General features: G+C 42.2%; 1 protein-coding gene across 1 annotated transcript in view; it reads left to right on the top strand.

Annotated features, from left to right (window-relative positions):
- Positions 1 to 9,870: 9,870 nt before the first annotated feature.
- The window catches only part of CLCN1 (chloride channel, voltage-sensitive 1), a 37,585-nt gene continuing 33,017 nt past the window's right edge, over positions 9,871 to 14,438 (top strand). The window contains exon 1 of the mRNA XM_009069580.1: positions 9,871 to 10,059. Coding sequence (XP_009067828.1) covers positions 9,871 to 10,059 — 189 coding nt within the window. The remainder of the gene's footprint in view (positions 10,060 to 14,438) is intronic.

Raw genomic sequence — 14,438 nt, 5'->3', positions numbered from 1 at the left:
AACATTTCCTTAAGACATGGAGGTTATTGAAGGACGCCGTATTGGTATCTAAAGAGAACATGGCCACGCAGAAGGCCTTCAGTCCTTCTTTTGTCTGCTTCAGATCCTTAAAATGAATGCTGTCTTCTGCCAGGATGCAGGTGATATGCTTCTGAGAACCCTCTTTTTCTCCAAGATGTAGAGGAAATGTGTAATACAATCTGTTTCCCACAGGACCTGCAGGAATGACCAGGATAAAAAAAATTGTGCCAGGACAAGCAAACTTCCAAATCCTACAGCTTGGCTCAATTCTCCTGACACTTGCTGTAAAAAAGATGGATCACAAGACAGACAAACACCCATCCATCTCCGAAACCTCACAGCTGCTTGCTGCCATATATGTCTGCTGGCAGCCATCTCTGTGTGTACCTGTGGCAAGATGGCCAGGTGCGCACGATTTCCCAAAGTCATTGGACCTGCCTTTTCACAGGTCCTATAATATCCATGCTAAAATTACCGGAAAACCAGCGTGGAGTGACAGCAGCCTGCAAAGAGATGAGATGGTTGTCTGGGAAGGACAATAGTTTGGTGTCAGAGGCTGTCCATGAGATGTTCCAGTGCAAGATGCAGATCCTGTCTAGTCAGAAGAAACTCAGCCTAATCCATTCCACATGGGTATAGATGAAAGGAGCATTATTATCTCATTGGAGGGGATACCAGAATTCCTTTAGGGTGTGCTGACCTCTTGCCTTCTTGATGATATCTACCTCTTATTTCCAATGCAGCTCTTTGAGCAGGGCAGAAGCAAAATTCACAGCTGGGGCCAGATACTCCTGTGACTGAGGACTGCTGAGGAAGGCATCTTGATAAAAATGACATTGAAGACCTGGTATCAGAACACAGCTATTAAAGACGTTAATGCACTTCTAAGCAGATCTGAATGTGCAGCAGCTGATTTAGTGCAACGATCATGTTCCCCAGCATACAAGACCATAGGTCAAGAGAGGACAGGATTGTAATGATCAGTGTGGCAAAACTCACCATGAAATTGTATAGACAAACATATCTGTTCAAGTGGTCTGCCACAGACTACAGTTAGATTGGTGATGATCCCCTGCAGGAAGACAATGGAGAACCTCCCTGCCCAAAGCCAGGAGAATACCCTGTCTCTACAGAGACCTTACCTCCATCCCATGGGGTTAAATAGTGACATTTTGATGGGTTTCATTTGGAAGGAGAGAGAAGGAGGATGAGGAACCTACTGTCTGACAGTGGTGGTGTCACTGGTACCAGCAGTGCTGTATACTGTAGCTAGAGCTGTGATCCTTGTGGTACTGGGAAGCACCACACAGGGCTCTCACTGATGAAGATGGGGTTGTGATCTGCCATGGCAAGGGTCAACTGCATGTTCTTCCCAGAGCAATGATGGCACAGCTTGCCCCTCAGCATGATGGGTCTGAGGAGCCCACAGACCTTGTAGTGCCCAAAAGGCTGTAGACTGGGACATTTCTGTCCTTCTCCTGCTATGTAAGGGTCCCGAGCCCAGCCAGTGCACCCGTCAGAGAGCAACAACACTCTCCCTGCTGCAAGAACACGCAGCAGAGGGAGTGGGATTTGAAAAAATTAACAAGGGCCATCTCTGCCTTTTTTTGCTTACTGTCTAATCCTTATCAAAATATGCTATAGACATAATGCTATTTGTGGAGAAGAATCTGGCTCTAATAGATAGATAGAAATAAAATTGAGTTACATCCCAGACCAAAGGCAGTGTTTGAACAAGATACCAGGAATACTCTCAGTGATTTTTGCTGACTCTAAACACCTAATAATGCTCATGAGCATTGTGTCCAATGCTATTAAACACATAAACACAGCATCCAAAAATCTGTAACTTCTCATTAACAATCTGAGTTAGCAGCTCCTAGAACTAATTTCAGGTTCCAACTTAAATGCAAGTTAGAATAGTTTTCATCATTTATCCTCTGCACCTTCTTATTCATTGGCCCATTATCTCTTCACCATTCCTGACTTTGGTCAATAGCTTCTAATGTTGATATACAGCCACTTCCCGGATTTTTGTTACAGGTTTAATACATTTTAGATAGCATGGACATTAAATGCCAGTTCTGGGACACAATGCCATTTATGGGGAACTTCCTGCACATTCTTCTGCTGATTTATCTTACCCTGGACTTGAAATACTAGGCTACTTGTCTTTGACATTTGGAGTTTGTTCTCTCTCTCATGGCCCTGGGGTACTTTTTGCACTTTTTTTCCCTTGTGACAGTCAAAATTGGCTCTGGCTGGTAAGTATGCAGCAGCTTTACTTTAATAAGTTCCACAGAGAAAAGACTTTCTGCAGCCTTCATGCCTAAGAGTGGTCCAGGACTTCAACCTGGGTGCACTTGCTTGATGCAGTTCTTCTTCCCCTCCCTCAATACTTTCCTACAAGTCAAAGCAGGGGGCTGATAAAAGAGGGAGGGAGTCTAGTGAATGTCATGCTGACGCTCAGTATCATCCCTGTATCAACAGTCAGTGATAACAGGAAAGGTTATTGCCTCAGGGGAATTGCTTTGCCCTCATTTATGATGGATTTATTATTCAGGCTGCCAAGAGAAATACTATCTTCCCTTTGTTTACCTTAGTCTTTATCTCATATTACCACCAGGGATTGTTTTATGGGAAACAGGCAAGACCCTTGCTGTGCTGGAGGGTTAGGTGTTTTTCTATGGAAATCTGCATTTGAATTGGAGAAAGAGAAGGAAAACAGGAAGCTTAGTCAAATGTGTACAAGTTTTACTAGTATAACTATCATAATAAATAAGATATATAAAAATATTTAATGGTAGTGATAACATGTCTGTGCACCAACTTTTATATCGACATCATCTATCTCAGTTATCTGAGAGAGGGCAGGACAAACTAGTATAGTCAACAACTAGTACTTGGTGACTATGGAGCTTGTATAAGTAGTTTGCAGCATTTGCTCTACTCATGATGAAAGTCTGAAATGTAAGCAAGACCCCAGTGCTACTGAGAAAAGGCCTATGGTTGATCATGTCTCTGATGCAATATGAAAAGACAGACCCTTTCCTCATTTCTAGGTGTGTTCCTGAGCCCTTCTTTACTAACATTCACATGGCCATGCATCAGCTGGAATGGAGAGATGAACTGGCTGAATTTCTTTTTTCTTCTTGCATCAAGCTTCTTCATTACTGGTTCCAGTACATAAAAAATTAGAACTGTCCTTTTCAACCAGTCTGCTCCTTAAGTCCCCTAAATTAGATAAGGTGATCACTGTCTCAGAGAGATCTATAGATTATTTGGCTTCAGAGAAATTACTTTCCAAGCATTTGAAAATTGAACACGTATCAGGAAAATGAAATAAATTATTTCTTTTCTTACGTATCTCTAATCCTAGCCATGGCCTCCTGGAGATGCTCTGTCCATACTCATAATCCCTTCACACCACTAACATGTCCTTGAAACTTTCCCTTTTCATCTCAGTCCAAATAATTTCATTTCATAAGCCTTTCGGCTATGACCACATATTTTCCTAGTTGGCCATGGTTTACATAAGAGGCAGTATTCTTCACTTGAAATTAGCCAAGTCCAATACAAGTCCAAGTCCAGGATTCCTTGCATAGCTTATGACAGCCCAGGTACTCAGTGCTCATCCCTGCACTTTCTTTCCACCCTCATGATATCAGTCATGCTGCTGTGTAATGGCATGATTGACAGATCTAAAGTGCAATTATTAATTTTACCTGTGCAGCAGACAATCTACAGGGAGGAGGGGAAGAAACACACAAGTTGTGGATTTGCTGTCCTGGAATAATAACAAATTCACAAACTTAGAAACATCCCTAAGTTTCGACCACTAAAGTTAAATCTGTATTTCCTAGATGTTCCTTGATCCCTGCTGCTAAAAATGTCTTCAAGGTGATTACATCTACATGCAAAATTATTCTCCTAGAAAATAAGAAATCCACTGAATCCATTTCAAACAGTTCATTTAGTGTTCGCTAGTTCTCACTGACTTTAGCTGCTTTTGGATGCACAATACAGGTCTAAAATGTTTTCTGCTTTTCAGCAGTTTAATTTTTTTTCCTCCTTAACTTCCTGATACTTGTATACACACTGTGCCTATTTGATTTATTCTTGGTTTATTTTAAGACAAGACAATCAGATCTCTACCCCATCAATAAGATATATCTTCCTTTGGAAACCCTTTGAGCATTTGCAGAAAAAAATTATTTAAATAGAAGCTACAAGGTGCTGTAGGGTAGAGAGTCACTGAGGGAATTGAGGGCTGCAATTTAAGAAGAGGGGCAGCTGTAGGGGAGGAGTCATCCAAGCTGTGGAGGTGCAGAAACAATCTCCTAGGCAATAGAGTGTAAGCACAAAATTTTAGCAGCTCAGAAGGTCATCAAGTCAATTGCAACCAAGGTCACAGTGGGTAGAGGAGAGTCGTGTATAAACTATACATTTAGCTCTGTGTTTCCTGAATGACATACTTAAAGTTTTCTCTATTTTAAAAAAATCAAATAATCTTATTTTTATACTAGTAAAGGCCTTTCTGTTTTGAGTTTTGAAGTCTGATGATTTCTAGCAGAGAGCTCACCAGGACAGAAGGATTCGCTTGAAAGCTATGGATTAGTTGGGATCCATTTATAAAACCTAATTTCGTGGTCTTATTTTTCATATGATTTTCTGTATCTTGCTCTCGTTGCTGGGTTTAAGTTCTCTCTGCTTGTTATTTCTGATCTCAGTCCCAGCCTCTGACCACACTGATATAGGACATGACAACCTCAAGTTAACAAGTAATTTACCTTAAGTGCCAGCATCAACATGCATATGGTGCTCTGTGCAGACTGTAACAGTTGGGTTGTTTCTGGAACTGGGACATAACCCTGCCCCTTTAAATCTCATTTGGTTTTAGCCAAGTCATGGCATATCATATTGTCATATCATGTCATATTGCAATTTCATCATGCCTATATGTTCAAGTTTCCTTCCAAATTCAAATATTCCCACATCTACTTCAGTAGCTCCTTCATGTTCCCGTGTTCCTATAAGTATTTATCTGCTTTCAATTGTGAAGGTTTTTTTTCCCATTCTGCCTCTCTCTACTTGAGTTATCAAAAGCTGATGATTCTGAAAATCTGCCCTGTTTCTGTCAATTCTGCTCTATTCAGTCTACTATTAGTCAGTACATGTCCACTTGAATATCATCATATTATCCTGTTATTTCTCCATGATGAAAGACCTTAAACTTTCTGGTCTTTTTACTTTTTACTGTGAACCCAACCCTTCTTTTTCCTGCCTTTTCACTCTTTTTTGCTCCATCTGAAGCTATTGCTTTAGGCAAAATATGCTTGCTGTATCTTTTTCCTGTCCAGCATCATATCCCCTCATTGTCCTTCTGTGCTTTGTCTCTTATTGCCTCTGTGTTTGTCTCTTAGAGCCTCTGTTACTGTTATGTAGTCCTCCTTTTCTCACCTTTCTCCTCTTCCTTCTTCAAAACTCCCTTTTCTACCTTTACAACTTTTTTGTATCCTAATTTATCTTTTATATTATCTCCTTCATAGCCTTATGGACCTCCTGGACTGAGCTCTCTTAAGCACAGAATACTATTTCTGCTTTGTTCTTAAATGACTGTTTTTCTATTTTGCATTCAGGGTTCGGAGCAACAATAACTCTACCTTGGCAAATTTGGCTCCTGTCAGTCTGGGGTGGTAGAGGGCTCTGCATCACCATCTGCTATAATGTATGTATATGCAGCATTGGTGGCAGCTGAAAAATAGATGTGATGTTTCGTTCCAGAGGAGGCTGCAGTCTGGTGGAGTGCCATAGGGTTTGTATACAGGGAGGTCATGAAGTGATCTAGATCTTTTAGAATGAATCTGCTACAGAACAAACAAACAAAAAGCTTTAGCATAAACAGAATGATCTCTGATAATTATGTGGGCAGGGCACAGGGAACATCAAAGCTGTCGCTGTTGATTAATAGCACTGAGATTTCAGGTGATAAATCTCCTGGAACCAGACCATAAGAGAAGTGCAAGTCTTCAATCATCCCTCCACCCAGCCTATCAGAGATTTCACTCTGAAGGCAGTAGGATGGAAAGGCTAGGAATTATATTTTTGCATCCTGGAAAGCATTCTGGGGAAATAAATTAGGGCAGAGAAAGGGAAACCTGACCGAAAGCTGGAAAGAGGAGGGAGAAAAATAGATGGCTGATTGGAGAAGAGACCCATCTTGGGTAAGAGTTCTTCCAACTCCTATTCCTCTCTTTATCATAACTTAATATCCAAATTTGAGCTATAGCTGGAGATTCATCTGTCACAAAGATGACCAGCTCGAAGGAAGTACCTCAGAACATACTTCGGAGTCCTGTTAGGGCCTGTAATATGCAAAAGAGAAAAAAAGCAGTGTGAGCAGGTTGTATACCTTTTCTCTTGTGTGCTGTGGGGCAATCTAGAAACTTCTGTGAGTCCTTTCAGGAGGCTTAGGTACACCTGAGGAGTCAAGCCATGTGTACAGGTTATCTGTGTGGCTAGTGCAAGATAGTTATTACATCTTTCTCTTATTTTACATCTTCCTTCACCTCTGTGCTAATCTCCTGAGTCTGCTGGCAACCTCTGAAGCAACAATGATACTACAATGCTGTGTCCCGGTAGAAGGGCAGAGTGAGGCTTGGGTAGTAGAAAGCAGGACAGATGAGAAATAAAGAAAATACAGAAAGTAGAACTGTGGCAGGAAATTACAGCAAGAGTGATAGGGGAGATTTGACAGCTGTTGCTGAGCAGCAGCAGTGCAGAAAGGCAGATTCTTTCCAGGGTGTGCTCTGTATTCTGCACTTATGAGACTCTGTCGATCTGAAAACACGAACAAGACAATGGGTACACCAGGAACTATACCTATCATTAGGTCAGTTGTGCCAACTGGAAGAAGCAAACAAACTGTTGTGCCTACAAGTTCTTCTTTGAGTCTGAAATATAAGCAGCAGATCTCAGAACAAATACAAGCTGAGAGTAGCTGCTTTGAATTCAACCAGACTAGTGTCAGTGAGACTGGAAGCTGTGGTAGAAGAGTATTGGTACTTTGTGGAATAGAGAGGATTGTTAATAGTTCCCAGAGAGCTGACAAAGTGCTTTCTTCCTAGGAGAAAGAGAGAGAGAGGTGATTTATAAGCTGTGAAGCATAAGTTTAGTGTTCAGGATGCAGAAAATAATGTGACATAAATCCAGCATATCTACAGATGACATACATTTTGTCATGTACTGAAAAGGTGAATCTTAGTTCTCAGTCTTTTTCTTGGTAGATAATATCTGGGTACAGAGACCAGAGGTTTGTTTGACAAGAAATGCTGTCCCACTGGGAATTAGATAAATACTAGGTCCTTAGTTTCAGATGTCCTTGGAGCTAGGTCTATAGAGTGTACATAGATGCTGCCACGTACAAAATGGTTGTTCAGTTTCACTTGTATAGTTATCAGTCTATCATTCCATGCACTGGATAAGGTGTACTACATTGTGGGAAGTACGAATGAGGCCTCAGAGGTTTTATGAATTGTCTTCCTCATAAGGATAGTAAAGATTTCTGGTTCAAGTACCATCTAGCATCATTTGATGAATGTTGGCCTTGGGCCTTCATGCTTTAGTTGATGGGGTGAGTGAGGCTGGGACCAGTTTGGAGGCTGAGTGGGACTGCTCTTGGGAAAAGCCTTTTAGGGTAGGATCATCTTATTTTAGGCTATTATTATATAAATACTTTCCATGGAAATTCCACAACAGTATCAGGCAAGATGGACAGTAAAGTTTGATTAGCTGACAGAAGGGGGGTTCATTTTTATACTGTGGTGATTACTGATCTGCCATTCTTCTGCCTCTGGAAAAACAAGTGCACATTTGGTTAAAGGTTCCCATTAGTTTTCTCCCATGGCTGCAATGAGCATTCTCTTCTGGTACATGTAATAATAACTGAAGATCTCATGCTTCATTACAACTTTGATATTTGCTGGTCCTTACTGTATTTGGTTCTTAGGCTTCCTATATATGATGTACACTTATATTCTACACAATTTTCTATATTTATACACCACATAGTATATGCTATGACATTGGTCTTCCCAAAGCATCTCAATAGATTGGGAGCAGCTGATGCCTTTATGATGGAAATCTATGAGGGTATCCAAAGGTTTTTCTCTGGTTTCCTAGACAGGGTCAGTTTGAAACTCTTCTTTAAGGGGATTCATTACAAATTTTGTGCTGCTGACGGGCCACAATCTTCCTCCAGAAAACATTGTTTGTTGACAGTACAGTGAGTGCTGATGAGAATGAAACAAGTGATCCCATAAGTTTTGAGGCAGCACTGCTATTGATTTTCTAAGTATTCAGTGCTTGCCTGGTGTGACACCAGTTATGGGTTGTACAAGCTAACAATATCTATATGGATATTACAGCTAATGGATATCCATATAGATATCTTCACAGAAACATTGAAGGAGGTAGGGAGGTGGTTTATGGAGGAAATGAAGTATGTCTTCCTTTTGGAGGCTTTCTGTGTACTCTTTCTCAAAGACCATGCAGACTAAGAAAAAGCAAAAGAAGAAATGTTTTACAGGGGTCTTCAAAATGCAATAATGAAACCACTGTTCTGGACCCAAAATAAGGGTGTTTTGCCTCTCTCTCCACCCCATCCTGCCTGCAAATATCTTATCCTGCTAAATGAGGAGCTCGGCATGTGGGGTCTTCTTTTCTTGTACACAGTTTCTAGGATCTTAAACTCACTGGTCTTTGATAATTAATACCCATCAAAGGACATATGGTTACAGGCAGCACACTGACAGTACTGGGAGGTGTCTCTAGGCCATGTTGCTGTAACATGTTTCTCATTCCTAACACTGTCTGGTAGCTCATTGGCGTTGGCTGAGCTCATTGCTTTTTTCCCTGGCTGAGAAACAAGTGGCAGAGTGGAGAGGAGAAGCTGTTGAATGCTCTAGTCTGTAGAAAAGTGAGCATCAAGTAGAATAAATTTCTGCATGCACCTGTAATTGAATAACCACTGAGCAGTTTGGTGAGATTCTTCAAAGTGCAAATTGCTTCCCATAAGATCATGTGGGAAGGCTGAGATTAGGCTGCAATGCTCAGCAGTTTACAGGGATCCCTGACTTCTCCATTAGGGCTTGCTGCTTCTCTTGTGGTCTGTGGACTTAGCAAAATAGTCTTGGGACACTGAGTGGGCACCCATCTTGTGCTATCTCATCACAGTTGCTGGCATCTTTATGACTGTCACTCAGTCTTTTGGACACCTGGTGTCTGGGGAGATAACAAGGAAGCCCTCTGACTTTTGTTCTCATTGTAAATATGGCTTGGCCAGGATGGGGAGCGCTCAAAGAAGAGATATCCTGGATGAGAATTTCTGCTTCCTCCTGTCTGCTTTCTGTCTCTGTACTTATAGCTCTGTCTGTCACACCACCTCTTCCCCCTCCCCCTTTCCTTTCCTTCAGGAGTTCCCCTCTTGCTCACACCTGATATTCAATCCCGGCAGAGTTAGTGCCTTTTGCTGAGATCAGGCACAGCACTGGGGAATCATGTGGCAGAGGAAGGTTGCTAAAAATATAGTTGAAACCTGCAAACACTGCCTTTGGGCAGGAAGGGGGGAAAGTGAGAGAGGCACGAGGAGGAGAGGAGGAGGAGGAGGAGGAGGAGAGGCAAAGAGAGTGCAGAAACAGGGCAAGTCAGAGAGGTCTGAGGAGAGCAAGAAAGGAAGGAAGGAGCAGCAGAAAATGCGGAGGCCATGCTCTCTGCCAGAATACAAGGATGTTCTAGGTAAGGCCCAGAGCAGCAGCTCTGTTACAGCTGAGTGTGAGGAAGAGTAGAGGCATGGAGAGCTCAGAGACCGTGATGCAGGAACCCAGGTCGAAGCCAGCTTTGTGGGGGGGCACACCACAATACGACTATGTCTGCTTTGAGAAACGCACCCGTTACGGGATACCTTTGGAGGCAGGACACGAGGCTGGGCGGACAGGGGACGAGCTGCACTACCTGGAGAACTCCCTCAGCTACCCACAGGTAGGGCTGGACAGCTGGGATGTTTGTGGCAGTGCAGGACATCTGGGATCAGATAGGCTCTTGGGGCTCCCAGAACAGTGCTGGTAGAGCACATATCCCTGTCCATTCCCCGACTTACCAAGTCTCCCCTTTGCTGACTCCCCAGTCAGGTATTGACATTCACAGTTGTACTTACACCCAAGAGTCCTATCAGCATTTCAAGTCAGAGGTCATTTTCATGTGCAATGAGAGCTGGAATGGGCAAGCTGGGACGGGGGAAATCAGCCAGAGCATTAATGTATTTGTAACAGTAGAGAGAAGCTGCAGCTGCCTTAGCTCCATAGCGATATTAAATAGAAGAGTGAATAAAACCAAAGATAACAGTGATATATATAGATGGGTATCTAACTGCACAGTTGTATAGATGAAGTAAAGCTCTCTTGTGACTTTTCTCTGACCATAAAGCACTTCCTAGTCGTAGACTCATACATGTATATTGAAGGTTTTAGCAACTCTTAGGGGTATTGTAAATGAGGGATTTTCTAACCCTTAAACTTGACCTGAGTCTTGTTCTGGTTCTTACAAGCAGTGGTTCAGAAAAATATCTGGGACACAGATGTACTCTGGTCATATCTTCTTGTTCCATTACCTGCTGTATTTCCCTTACTTTTCCTTTTGGGACAGCCTCCTGCAAAAGGGAGGTTTTACAGCAGCATCCTGGTGTCTTCTTTCCTACCACTCTACTCAGACTAAGCTGACCTAAGAGGGTTTTAGCCAAATGATGAGACAGAGAATGTGTGTGAATGTGAAATTCATAGAGTGGATGTTTCTCCTTACATGTGTACAAATCCCGTTACATGGATGGTGAACGATTGGGGGATGAGGGAGGGATGCATTAATTGTCCCCTGAAGACTTTTGTGATTTAGTGACAGGAAAAAAGCCACATTTGCCACCAAGAAAATATCTTTCAGTTGATGAGCATCCTAATGAGGATGGTCACGTGTCACATTGCAAAAGATTAGAGAATCAGTTCCATGGCTATGTTCAGGGATTTCTCTTCTGAAACTGTCTAAAACACATTTCTCTGACACTAAAGTCTTCCAAAACCACTCCCCTGCCTGGTTTGGAAGGAGCAACCCAAATAGGAAGGTCTCTGGACAGAAGTCTGACTGGAGTGGCTATGCTTTATTTACACTCAAGGAAAAGTATTGGCTGCCACAGCTATGTTAACAGGGTGATCACAGGCTGGGGTGAGATGGGATGGAGAGGTGTATGTGCCCACCTGGGGCATGGGGTGCAAGTAGGGCAGCACCTGGGGCTCAAGAGCCGAGGTGTGTGAAAGAAATTCAGCTTGGTGTGTGCAGTATGAACCGACCAGTGAACTGGGACAGAGGGAGCTGTGGTATGTTTCTCCCATTAAGCATATCCATGCAGAGAAACATCCCGGTTCACACACGTATCTACCAGATATGCCAGTCCCACACATCTAAAACTGCTCTCATCAGCAGGCACACATGACAAAGTGAGCCAATACAACCCACCTCTGTGCCTTTGCTGCCTGGCACTGGAGTGTTTCTGTGTTCGGCTCCAGAGGTATGATGACACAAGCAAGAAGGCCATCAAATGCATTCCCATGCATATCTTCAGGCAGAAATGTCCCCAGGCAAGCATGCATTTGTGAACACAATTTGCAATCTAAAACCAGTCAAATTCATAGTTTCATTGAAAAATATGCCTTATAAATACTTTTACATAAACACTCACGTACTCGTACATTTATGTATGAATCTTTGTATGCAGACACATTCTGGCAGAGCCAGACTTGCTGTGCATGTGTATATTTTGCTAGCCAATCATGCACATGCAGAATAAGTATAAATATGCATGCTAATGCACACCTTGTATAAAAATGCACACTCATTATCATGTTATTAGCATGAAAAACAACCCGCTGCCCATGTTTTCATCCATTTCCATGCAGAGCAACCATTAAGATTTCTTTACCCACTGTCATGTGAAAAAACATTTGACAGAGAGAGATTTTGATTCTGTCATGAGCTTTTCTTTTGCTAGATATTGCCTTCTGTTTTACATGGGATTTGATCTGGTTTACACAGGTCCCAGAATAGTGAAATCTTGGTCTTTGGCCTCAGAACTTCAGATAACTGATGGTCAAGAAGTATATACTGGTTAATAGATAACAATAATAGCAGTAGGATAATCAATAGTAATAACAACAATATATGCATATTTTTTGACATTTAAGATAACAGATAGTAGATATATGACAGATGCTGTAATATACCTTGATAAAAAATACATTATTACACACTGTAACATTTTGTATTGCTTTCTTTCTGCATGACAAAGCAGCTACAGCTGGTGAAGTATTTAGAAGCTGTGCTATTTGTGACTATAGAAAGGGTGTTTCTGACAGAGAGCTCACTCAGTAGTACACAGATGGGTGTAGTGGGAGGGATGTGTAATAAGAAATTAGGCAGCGCAGTAATACAGAATAACAGGCTCACAGAGAGAGGTAGGTGGAAGGGCCTCTGAAGCTCTCCTGCTCACTGCAGGGCTGACTCCAAAGCTAGGTCAGGTTGCCCAGGGCCTTGTCCAGGACAAGAACATTCTGAAGATCTCCAAGACTGAAGATTCTCTAGCATTTCTGGGTACCCTCAAGAAGGGGTGGATGTGGACATGTTTTCCTTTTGCATGGACTTTCTTGCAAGCTGTGCTTTTATCCTTTTGCCCTTCACTGTGCCCCTCCAAGAAGTCTCGCTCTAATGTTTCTCTCCAACCCTCCTCTCCCTTCAGGTGGTGGGATTGTTGTTAGATTGGCACTTTGCCTTCAACAAAAACTATTATTTTGTTGCTGTTCCCCAGCCCTTACATATGCCTCATTGGCTCTGTGTGGAGACAGTTGAGACAAGGGTTTTTACTGACATTGAAATTTACTGATGCAGTGAGTTTTGTGAGATTTCACCTTTGAGGCCAAAATGACTTCTCTTTTGCCATCCATCAGGAAAAAAAATCACCATAGGAAGATAATTTCAAAAATAGCAGAATGGCTACAAGGTGGGAGTGAGAGGGATGAGAAGTAGAGCCCAAGGCCACCTCAGTGGCCAGGAGCAGCAGAATATAAACAAGATGCACTGGCAATGCTGGGGGAAGGGATTTCAGGACTGGAGTGTGCTGTGTAGAATGTGTATTTCAGCCTGAACAGCATGGGAAATAGCTTAGGCTTTGCACTCTGAGAGGAGGGCAGTTTCACACAGGTGCCAAGCTCTCAGAAAATAGCTCCCAGAAAGGTCTTGAGATTGAGGTGAATTTTTTCCCAGAGATTTTGTGCAGAATTTCCTCTGCTACTCAAGCAATGAAACTGCCCCAATTTTTGGAATGACAAACCCTGCTAGTTTGCAGTTAAGCAGTAATAAATGCTTCCTTCCTGAAGAGGACACCCTGGTTGTGCTTTCTCCCTGGATGCTGGGTTTTTTTGGGCGTATGTTCCTCCCCCCATCCTTAGTGGTACTCATACCTTCAGTTGTTTTTGCACCATTATCATGTTCTTGTTCAGAATTTAGCCAAGCTAGGCGTGATAGTACCTTTTCTGGCTCAACCTTTAGGTGGTAATTGAGATTCAATTTTTCTGGTGCTCAGAAACCCTGTGTTCCTTGTGTTAGGGAGGGAGCATCAGAAGAAGGAACAGTCTGAGTCCTACTGTTATATTTTTAGTTTTACATGTCTTCTAGTGGAATGGATATTTCTTGCTTAACCCATTTTTGCTTTAAGGTCATTCTCTGATTTCTGCATTCTTTCTCTGTCCCACAATCTCATACCTTTTTAGATACTGCCAGAGTCCTGGAGAAGCAAAACATGTGTGTGAAACATTCTTTAAATGAGTTGAGACCATCTTTTTTGCCAGGACAGAAACTTCTTTTTTTATGTCTGGAGGCTAACTCCTTTTTCCCCCCACATCCTGAGTGCACCATTTTCCAGCCAGCCAGAAACAGTGAACTAGGATACCATATGAGGGCTTTCAGCATTCATATTATTATACTGTCATGCTGTTCACTCTGGCAGATGGAAGATTCTAATTTGAAGCTCATACTTGACATAGGTTTTAGTTCATAGTTTGGTTTAAGTTGTATTTGATATAAACCCATCCCTCTTGACCATTTAACAGCAATGCAACACTAGCTAAGGTGATGTGAAAATGCATTTGTCTAAAATCTACTAGTACTTGGCATTTCAGGCTGAAATAGACACAGTAAGTGACAAAAATGAGCAGTTCACTATGTAGGACTGCATTCTGTATGTGGCAGCTTACCTTGCAGATGAAATTCTTCAGCCTGATGTTTCACTGTCCTGTCTGTGTTATGAGGTTCAGAGCATGGCC

This window comes from Acanthisitta chloris, unplaced genomic scaffold (genome assembly GCF_000695815.1).
Source record: "Acanthisitta chloris isolate BGI_N310 unplaced genomic scaffold, ASM69581v1 scaffold10522, whole genome shotgun sequence".
NCBI lineage: Eukaryota > Metazoa > Chordata > Aves > Passeriformes > Acanthisittidae > Acanthisitta > Acanthisitta chloris.
This window is presented reverse-complemented; position numbering and strand designations above follow the sequence as displayed.